At 42.4% G+C, this 11,219-nt stretch overlaps 1 protein-coding gene across 1 annotated transcript; it reads left to right on the top strand.

Annotated features, from left to right (window-relative positions):
• The first annotated feature begins 2,374 nt into the window (after positions 1 to 2,374).
• INAFM2 (InaF motif containing 2) lies at positions 2,375 to 2,971 on the top strand. The gene has a single exon (XM_087951723.1). The coding sequence runs from the start codon at positions 2,471 to 2,473 to the stop codon at positions 2,825 to 2,827; it is 357 nt and encodes a 118-aa protein (XP_087807849.1). The 5' UTR covers positions 2,375 to 2,470; the 3' UTR covers positions 2,828 to 2,971.
• The last annotated feature ends 8,248 nt before the right edge of the window (positions 2,972 to 11,219 follow it).

Genomic DNA, 11,219 nt, shown 5'->3' with positions numbered 1-11,219 from the left:
TGGGGCAACTGTCACCAAGGAAATGTACAGTAAAATATAAAACTAGAATAAACATATTAAAATGCTCTTAGTTATACATATATATATATATATCCAATAAAAGTGCCAATTAAAAGAGATAAATGCCTGTTTGTGAAACTGATAAATAGATTAAAACATTAAAACATGAACAGGCAAAATAGAATAAAATCAAGGAAGACAGCCTACTATTTCTAGAGAATTATATATTTAGAACAGCAGAACTGCATACTGTAGAGTAAAACTGATATTGCCTTAAACATAAACAAATTAATAATCCTAATCCCTTAATTTGGGGTAGAGTCTGGGCAACTGCAACTAAAAAAACAAAAACTGCTGTTATCCTGTTGCCAGATGTTCGTCTAGTAGTGCCAACAGTAAGAAAGCCTGAAATTAACTGGTCAAGTTATTTTCATCCCCATATTATCTGTAGGATAAATTATCATATCAGTGCTTATATGTTAACATTTGCAACAGGGTGTTTATTCTTCTTATTTTTGTACAACTTCTTTTATTAAGGATGAAATCCCAGGTATAATCCAAGTCAAAAACTTTTCACAAATTGGGGAGCATAATTTGGATAGGAACTGGTGAGGTTATTCTAGTATTCTCCACCTGAATCCTTTGCTGTCATGGAGCACAAATATAAAATACAAAATTTTGCATTGTCAACTGCAATCTACTACAAGCTCTAGGCTACAAGCTCTTGAGACAGCCACTTTGGTATAAATCACTCTGGTTTACGGCATCAGGCTAGAAACTGGAAATCCCAGTTTAGGCACTTGGAGATCTTGGGTCAGTCACTGCATCTCAGTCCTAGGAAGCAAGCAGTGACAAGCCATTCCCAAGAAAGATAACCAGGGACTTATCAAAACATCATCAGGAATGAATACTGACTCAAAGGCACTATTCAAGTTCTTACCATTAGCTATGTTAAGGGTCCTATTATAGAGAGATGAGTTGCACACTGAAATAATATAAGAGCACAGGAGATAAATGAGACTAACCAGACTAATAAAGTTTTACTCCTAACTTTCCCATCGTTTATATCCTTACTAGTCAAATGTATTTGCTTTGAGCATCCATGGGAAATGTAGATAAAGGTAAATGAGCTAAATATATGCTGTTCCTCATTCTAACAGCAATCTCATTAATCCTTACCTGGAAGTAATAACCATTATACTGAATAGGGGCTGCTTGTCAGGAAATAGCTGAAGCATTCAGATATATATTTTTTTAAAAAAAGGACAAATGCAATTTATGTCCAGACCCACCAACTCAAAGCTAGTAACCTCAGGAATAAACCCCCGAGAAGATTTAGCTTGTAGAGACCCACCACACTGAAGACAAACACCTCCCAAATCTTTCATCCTTCCCAGAGCTGGATTTATGACAGGAGAACCTGAGAAACGAAGCAATAACTCGCGGCTACCTAGTTTGCACTTCCTGACAGGGATTTGGGGTTTTTGGGGTCAAACCATCCCTCTCTCCCTCCTTTCTCCGGCCGGGCGCTAGCTGTTCAAATGACTAAGGATCTAAACCGGATTGCTCTGACCCCGGATACGGGGGTGCACGGGGGTGGGGTGGGGGGTTTTCTATCTAAGTAGTACCCTGTATTCCAGTACACTCAGCTAAGAGTAACTGGCGGGTAAGTGGATCTGCTCTCCCCACGTCCTCAGACGCTTCCCTTCCCTCCCCATCTTTCGCCGCAGAGCTGCGAGTCCGGCGGCGGGAACTGAAGGCTGCACGTAGCGAGGTTCGGGAGCGAAGGGAAAGAGCGGAGAGGCGGGGGGGGGGGCGTTCCTAAAAGCGCGCCCGTGAAAGCCGGAGAGGAAGCGGCCTCTTGTCCCTCCCACCTACCCCCCCGACTCTGCCGGCTGCCGGTCTGCCACCCCGGGGGGAAGCTCGGCGTCGGGGTTACGTCCGCTCCCGGTTGCCTTTTTAAGGCGCAGGCGGGAGCTCCTATCCCACCCCCTCTCTTCCCCCCCCCCACCCACCCTCCGCGTCCCCCCTCCTTTATCAGCTCCCGCTGCATCGCCCCTTTAATAGCCGCTCGCTCGCTGGTCCCTTCTCTCCTCGCGCCTGGCGCCGCGAGACGGAAAGGCGCGGGCAGAGAGCGACGTCCCCGGGAAAGAACCAGAAGGAGGAAGAGGAGGTTAAGCGAGGGATCCTGCCGGGGCCGGTGGGCGATCACAGCCACAGCGGCTTCCTTCTCTCGGCTTCACGGCTCCGGCCGCCTCTGGGAGCCGCCGCCGCTGCCTCCACCGCGGTCCTCTTCCCCCGAGGCCCACCCGCTGCGCATCTGCTCCGCCGCCGCCGCCGCCTCCTGCAGCCTCTCGGGCAGGTCGTGATGTGATCGGCGGCGCGTCCCTTGGGGGAGTGAGGCATCCCCAGCGGGAGCCTCAGCACGACGGAGAGGGTGGTGGAGCAGCGGGCCAAGGGCCGCGCCCCCATGAAGGAGAAGGAGGCGGGGGCGGGCGGGGAGCGGGGCAAGCCGGCCACTTACACCGGGGACAAGAAGGCGCGCATGGCGGCCAAGACGAACAAGAAGTGGGTGCGCTTGGCCACCGTGCTGGCCTACGTGCTGTCCGTCTCCTTGGCCGCCATCGTGCTGGCCGTCTACTACAGCCTCATCTGGCAGCCGGTGAGAGGCGGCGGTCAGCCGCACCCCCAGCCCCAGCCGCCCGAAGCGCCCCCCAGCCCCGTCGACCCAGGATCCAGCAACGGAGAGCGCCCGGCGGCGCCGATCGAAGGCGGAGGTGGCGACCCTCCCGCTCCAGTAAATCCCGCTGACAGCTCGGATCCGTAAGGACTCGTCCCGGCCCAGGAGGTCGGAGGCACAACTCCACACCTACCCACCCACCCCCGCAACTGATCGGACAGCACCGACGGCGTGGGAGCCCCCGATCACGGAGGGCCGGAGGCCGCCAGTGGGAGAATCGCGCAGCCGCCGCGGGAAACGGGACCCCGGACTCGACTGGACTGGACTCGCTCTCTTGCAACCGCCCGGCCCCGCCACAGGACCCCGCCAATCGCTGCTGTGGACTCCGAGGGCCTGGGGCTCAGAGACGCCTTTGGTTTTACCTCGCCCTCCTGGCAAAGACTCGGGCAGGGAAGACTGTAACGGTGTTAGCTCGCCCCCCCTTTTTTTCCCCAAATATGGTTTATTAATCAATAAATACTGGGGGAGCCACGTGAAACGGAGCTCAGGTATGTCAGCCTCTCTGAAATGTACCCGATGCATTTCCTTTGTATTCTTGTGTATAAATTCTTTGTATACAGATGCACTTAACTAATGCATAGAAAAGAGCTATATAGTCTATATTCTGGACACGCATATATTGGCAAAGGAGATGGAGAATGGTATTCAAAGGGCTATTGGGTGGGGGGGAACGTAACTATGAAATTCACATCCAAACCTGGGCCAGAAGTTGGGGCTGCTTCTCTAAGACCCAGGCCAGTAATTCTGACTTGACCCAAAGTTTTATTCCTGTTCGCTTCATATGTATTTTGTTAGACACGGGTTTCTTGATTTTAAACCAGAATGAACACTGGATGTCATCTGCTGTAAACATGGTCAGAAAAGAATTTATTTCAGAAGTGTTAATGTTCTCACTTACACCCCAATCTTTTGTCTGAAGACAGGGGAGAGTAAATCTGTTCTTGACCGTTCTTAGCAAAGCTACATTGGATTTGATGCTCATTTACTTAGTTCTGTGCTATTTCTGTTATGTGATAGTTGCTCCCTCTGTTCAGTCTTAAACCTCGAGGTTTTCAATGGGGTTAACCCTAAGGTTTTAGACCTTCCTATATCACCCTTCTCTATTTGGATCAACTTCACTCTTTCTTCCAGCAGTGAGTAAAAAAGAGTTAAAAGATATATCTTCTGAGTCCTCACATCTTCCTTTTTCCTTCTCCTTGATGTTTGGGACAACTGCTGGAGCTTGTTAGAACAAGTAAATTGGATATTTAATACTATGCTGGTATATCTGTTGGGGCTGCAGACCAGAAGTGGTGAAAGCCAGCTCTATTAGTAGTTCCAGCATTACATCAGTAGTAAAGCAGCTATGCAACCTCCTTCATAAAGTAGTTCAGCCTTTCTCAACCTGGCGCCTTCAGATGTGTTGGATAAAAATTATTGTCATCCCCAGTCAATTGACTGAGTTGGCTGGAATGATGAGATTTGTAGTCCTGGACAACTAGAGGTAATAGGCTGAATAAGGTTAGCCTACTGCTTTCCTTGGACTAGCTTTAGAAGCCTTGTTTTTTTTTATATTTTTATCTTATGTATTAGAAATTTACAGTATGAGCTGACACCTTTCATGATATAGTTGAAGGATTTAATGATGCTGAAAGGCATGGCTGATATTCAGGCTTATTTATAAATAAATTCTTTTTTTTTCTTACAAAACTCATAGTGCACATTTTGCTAGATTAATTTCTTGTCATGGGAAAGTGGGAAGTCCTTCTAAAGGCTACTTTATGCAATGTTCTATAGGCAGATTAGGCTTAGCATCAAACACACACACACACACACACACACACACACACAAATACACTTGCAGAATGAATCTTGTGACCAATTAAAGGCTGTTTGCTACTTTGAATCAAGCCAACTAATATGGCTGCCCCTCTGGAATGTATACACTTTTAATGTGTCACAGATATGTTTTACTGGTGCAAGTGTTCAAATCAGATAGTAACTCTGAATGTCAGATACTAATCTGTGGAATTCCATCAGAAAAAAAAAATATTCCTAGAAAAATATAATCTATGAACTAGCCCTTAGTTCACTGGGCACCAGTAAATAAGACAGTGAACGCACATTGTGCAATTCTATACATGTTTATTTAGAAGCAAGTCTGGGACTTTACCGGCACAAGCTTATGAGTTTAGTTGGCTGCTTCCATTGCAGTTTGTTGCCCGATTAAACCAGGGATCCTGTCTAGCTCTATATCTGTGTGGTTGGTTTCTTGAATTCAGCATATTATTCCATAGTCAGTAACTGAACTAGGAAATCCCCCAAAGCCAATATTTTGCAATGAAGAATATGCTAGTAGGTGATACAAAGGAAGGCCAGGGGCCTTTAAGGAAAAATAAAAGACCAAAATGCTATCTTTATTCTAGTAAATGAAAATATGTGCCCTTAGAGGAATTTCCACTATATTTTTTATATGTTGTATATTTAAAACTATTAGTCATGTATTTTAAACAAGGAAAGACACTTGATGTGGTTTTGGGAATGATTACGTTCTTGGAAAGAACAAAGCAAAATGTTGAAAAAAATTGCTATAATGTCTAAGACATCCAGCCACTTTACTTTGTATTGTTATCACTGAACATCAGATTTAAGTTTAAGGTTGTAAACATGCTCTAATGTTGTCTATATCTAATTCAGCCATGTAAACTACGTCTGCATTCAGAAGTTCTGTATATTTTTTAAAAAAAGTATTTTTAAGGTTAAAAAATACATTGAGAGATTTCTGCCTAAAAAAACCCAAACCATATGATTTTAGTTTTCTTTTTCTAATCTCGTTCATTCAGAGAATGTTAGCCATGTCGTGTCTGTTCACAGCTACAGTAAATGGGAGCACATTTCTTCACAAGGAGCAAATTGCTCGCTCTTTCAGTTTTTGAATCTGAAAAACACACGCATACCGTACTGTATACACTTTAATATTGTATATGACTCTAAACAAAAGGGTGTTTCTGTTATTGTGGAGAGGACACACATGGCAAGGAGGGAGGTCCTCTTTTGTCCTGAGAGCAAACAATGCCGGAATTAAAAAAAAAAAAAGTTGCGCTTGAAAAGACAAAGTTACATTTTTGTAGCTGGAATAAACCTACACCTGACCTGTAGGTTGTGGCCATAAGGTAGCGTACTTTGCAAGCCATAATCAAAAGAATAATAAAGACATTGCCACTTAAATTCCATTTCCCATCCAAAAAATGCCGGTGTTTTCACACAATACAATAACCTGTAGAATTTATGAAGGAGCACATTGCTGCTTCCCAACACGTGTCTGAGGAGAACACACAAGAAGATTGCTGGGTGATCTTGTTCCGGTTTCTGTCTCTCGGTCCAACTTCCCTCTTAGAATTGTAATGAAGATAAAATGGAAAAAAGGAGGAAAACAGTTTGCTATCCTAGGCACTTTTGAGGAAAGGAGGAGCACAAATTGTAAAAACGACATTATTTCCTCTGCAAAAAAATGGATGTTGTACACAAGCGGGGCCTTATTACGTATACTTATGTTCTAAGAGGGATTAGATCTTTGTACATTTCAAACAAGAATCCGTTCTTGGGAAATCTTGCCTGAATGATCTGGAATTCGTATCCTCTTGCTCTCAAAAGAGATTTGAGTGGGAAAGAAAGGAAATGGGCTCATCAGGAGCCAGAACGGGTCATCCCCATTGGAACATCAGTTTACAGGAAACGTATGTTCCCAAGATCCCGTGGGAGAAGTCAGCCCTCCCAAGTTACAGCTTGCTTTATGCTCTTCCAATATGTTTTAATGAAGAGTCTGCTAAATTCCATTGTGACTGGGAGTCCACAGAGGGAGTAGATATTCTGGCCAGCAGGAGCTGATAAGCATATTTCCTCTTAATAGGTAACAACTTGCTTTCTGAAGAGTTGTCAACAAAGCAGTTAATGACAGAAAAAGAGAATTAAATGCAATCAATGCCATTTGCTACCGGTAGTTCTTGACTTATAGCAGCTCGTTTAGTGGCCGTTCTACAACAGCACTGAAAAACGTGATTTATGACTTGATTGTTTTTCATACAACCATTGTAGCATCCCTATAGGGCCACAGGACTTAGATTTAGATGCTTGGCAACTGACTCATATTTATGATGGTTGCAGCGTCCAGGGGTTACATAATAATCTTTTGTAATCTTCTGACAAGTTCACGAGGAAGCAGGATTTGCTTAACAACCATTTTACTAACTTAACAACTGTGACAGGAAGGGTTGTAAAATGGGGCAAAACTCATTTAACAAATGTCTCCCTTAGCAATGGAAATGTTGGACTCAATTGTGGTCATAACTCGAGGATTACCCATATACACATTCCATTTTCAATTAGAAGCGAATATTTGTAGCTCAGGGTTGGACTTTGGGATCCTTAGTGCTCCCTGAACTTAGCTGTTTTCTTGCAGATGATTTATTACCCAACTAGGTAACATCATGGAATAAGTTCACTCTGAGTAACTTCCAGAAAGGCTGTTTGCTAGAGAAGAGCAATTGGACCCACTATAAACTGATTGTAAACCCATTGACCAACTATAAACAATAATTGCATGTTTTAAAGCAGAAATGAAGAGTGTTCCAGACATTCCTGAGCTCAATACATTCCAAATCTATCTCCAAGCTATTTTCTTAATATAAAAACAAAAGGCTGTGGTCATGATTTTGCATTGCTTTGTGATGGAACTACAATTAATGGTAACACTGATGATGGAAGTGGAGTTATGCAAATTATGTTTAGAATGCAATTTAAATTGGAATGGATTATCATATCATAGCAAAATGGTTAAAATTACATGTTAAGAAGCGGGGAGATATTTACCTTCAGAACTGGAATTCATTGTGATCATCATGTCTTTTTAAAAAGCTTTGCATTTTGCTGAGATGTTCTCCTGGAACATACCAATAGAAGTATGATTCATGTGCCTTTCTTCTCTTCCTCCCTTCATTTTATTCATAGCAGTTGAACAGCCTTTATTTCATCCCATTTAGACTGCTGAACTAATTCAGCAATATTTACTGGTTGTATCTCAAGTACCAAAATCTGATGAAGTATTTTACTCACAACCACAGTAGGATCCATTTTGAAATATCTCTAAGAAATCAGCTGCACACATTTTTTTTTTACCCTGTGAAATGCCATATCTAATATAATAACATGACACCAATCGGGGATGGAATGTCGAAGGTGTCTGAAATGACAAACATCCCACTGAATTGTAGCCATGTAGGTAAGTTTTCCAGATTGTTACTAACTATGCAATTATGTAAATGATATTTTAATGAGCTTGGTTACTTCTATGCTAGACAGGTTAAAGCAGAGGTTGAGGCATGTCGTGTTAGATATCCAAGACTGACACAGTGCATTTCATGACTACTTGAAATTATGAAACCTATTAAACCCTAATGCTAGAACCATCTTTTCTGACCCCCCAGTCCTGCCTCAAACAGTGTTGTTGTGCAAACATCTGGATTATGCCTCATCCTTTTTAGCAAATGGAGTGTTCATTGCTGTGGTCCCAGATGTTTCAAGTAGCCAGGGGCATGTTATAACAATATATGTGACTGAAATAGCCTGTCTGCTTATTAATTCTTTAACACATCCAAATGTTTTTAGTTCATAGGAGATGAACTAACTGTAAATTGCCAAAGATGGATGGAGAATTTTGGTAGCTCATGAACCCGTCAATGGCCTGTTGAGATCAGAGAAAGAATGGGACATGTGCAAATTACTCAGTTGATGCTTATAAGAATATTTTAATGAAAACAACACCTCATTTCTTTCACTTGTAAACAACACAGAATTAGAGATAACCGTGCATTGCAATATCTTATTCTTCCAGCTTGGATTGTTATAATTATAGCCAAAATCCCAAATGAGCAAGGTGTATAGTCTGAGACCCCCAGGCCAAAAAGCCTTAAATATTTCACTGTATTATACCATAACAAGACAACATTTAGATATGTGTGTGAATAATCAAATTACCTACCTTTCATTGGTTTAATGGCATATAAATTAAATGTAATCAAATATAATTTAATCAAATCTGAAGTTATATTTTTCCTTAGCCCCCCACTCTTTTTTTACCTGGACTTGCCTACTTTTTTTTCCTGGCAGATGTAGCCTGTACAGGTAGCCCTTGACTTATGACCATGCTCGGGACTGGAATCTTGGTTGTTGAGCAAAGCAATCAGATGACTGCCTATGTCAAGGGTCTTCAAACTTGGCAAGTTTAAGACTTGTGGACTTCAACTCCCAGAATTCCTGAGCTAACATGACGGAAGGAGGAATGGCCTATGCGATTGCTTTGCTCAATGATCACAATCCCAGCACTCCCAGTTATGGTCATTAAGCGATTATGCTTATGTCATCAACCAGACTGTGATAATAATCAAAAAACAACTGGAAACATGTGAACAAGAGCTTTATTATTAAGCTTTTGCAAAAGGGAATTCTGCTCATGGCAGAAGACATGGTTCTCAGGAATACAGGTTCAAATATACAGTCTCTGCCCCTTTCCTGGGTTCACAATGTAACCAAGCTACATATCTCCCTATGCAACACCTATATTATTGTAGCATAACACCTGTTTCCTTGTCCTTGGAAACTACCCTCATTCTCATGGCTTCTTCTTCCCGTTATGGTCCTGTTATGACCATCTGTAATACAATAGATCATTAACCAGTTCCTTTCGGGTCAGGATAACCTAGTATCTCCTACACATATCCTTATGCTCTACCCCAAAGCCTGACATTTACTTTAGAACATAACAAGTTACAAAAACAGTACATGTTTATTAGATATAGTTATATAACTGTCCCATAATCATTGCATAGTTCAAATGGATAAGTATGGCTTCCCTTCTGTTCTTCATTTTCACAGGTGTAACTCATAATATGTAATTTCTACATATAACACAGACAGAGTGAATGTGGAGTATCTTGAGGGATGGTGGGTGGGGGAGATCTTGGGGGGGCTGTGCTCAGGAGCTGAAAATCCTCTCTGTCGAAATCCAAGCCCCTTGCCCATGAGCAAAGAGATACACAAAGTCTGCACCAAGCTTCCCAGGGCCTCCTTGCTTGAGGCAACCCACCCTCCTTACCTTACCGCACTGCCTGTCTGCTTCGATTTCATCACCCTCTCATATCTATGGGCTGGCTGAAAAAGCTGCCTTCCAAAGGAGCACAGCTCCCATCCGTGCACAGAAAGGAACTTCTTTGGTGGGCTACAGGAACAGAGCCAAAATTTTCAGGATTTCACCTCCATTTCTACAGTCTGCCAAAGGAGTTCAGCTTCTGTCAGGAGGCAGCTCTTTCAGCCAGACCCTCAAAATAAGAGGAAATCCTCATGAAAGGCATCAGCAGCTTGCAACCTTCCCTGCCAGCTTCCTCATTGGCTTTCTGGGGAAGCCAGCAGGAGAAGATTGCAAATGGCAATCACAGAATCATTTGCTAACTGGTCATAAGTGCAAACAGGTTGCCAAATATCCAAATCATGGTGGTGGTGATGCATCATAATTCCAGACTGTCAGTAAACAAATAAGGACTAGCTGTAGTTTGGAAAATGTTGAACTTGTAAGCAAAGCTTTTTTCTTTTTGTAAGCAATGCTTTTTCACCCACCCCTTTTCCTAGCTTCAGATGAGTATGCCACATCAGTGAAACACAACATGGCATTTATTCTGCACTAATGTACCTATACTCTGTTGGATAAACACTGAAATCTATGTCACTAATCAAATTATAATACTGCTTTTTTAAATTTCAAAAAGACAAAGAATTGTGCATAAGTATATTCAAGAGAGTCATGCTGCTTGTTACTAATAATATCAAAAGTAATATCCAGTAAATGCTTGTGTGCCTTATGCGTAGAGAACTTCTACCTGGAAGTTGCAATTGTCCTGTCTACTCTATTCATAAGGCAATTCCAGGAGAAAAAAATATATATTTTCTCAGGTACTCACTGTGAGAAATGGTGAGATTTCCTGCAATAGAAGAGCAGCTTTCAACAAAGATAATTAGATGATGTTGTGCACTAGTGAGGAATAAGATTGTGGGATGCAGAAAATTGTGTGATGCGAGGTTTCCAATTATATAGACTACTATGGGTAATTTTTAGTTACTATTTAGCTTGATTTAGACAGAATGCAAATTTGTGAAAGTATATCCCCAGATCTTCAGGTGCTGGTTGTAGAAACTGAAAATGCGCTTATAATAGGGATGGCCACACTGCCTAGAAGTCTTAGTTTCAGAATCCATCAAGGACCTGCAAGGCTGATGTGAAGTTTCTGTAATACAAAGGCTTATAGGTGATGTATTTCGATACCCCGTGAGACACATGTTCTGGCCCTTGCTCAATCAATCAAGAGAAACAACCAACTAGGGAGAACAAAGAACAAAGAAGACTAGGGTTTTGCTGAAATAACTCAGCTTTGGATCATAGATAAAATTGCTC

Source organism: Notechis scutatus, chromosome 1 (assembly GCF_049901735.1).
Source record: "Notechis scutatus isolate UNSWTSFEM ecotype Mainland chromosome 1, rNotScu1.2, whole genome shotgun sequence".
NCBI lineage: Eukaryota > Metazoa > Chordata > Lepidosauria > Squamata > Elapidae > Notechis > Notechis scutatus.
The sequence above is the reverse complement of the archived record's forward strand: the minus strand, read 5'-3'. Positions and strand labels throughout refer to the sequence as shown.

Excerpts from the sequence above, each read along its gene's own strand:
- INAFM2 (XM_087951723.1), top strand. The coding sequence starts at position 2,471 with ATGAAGGAGAAGGAGGCGGGGGCGGGCGGGGAGCGGGGCAAGCCGGCC.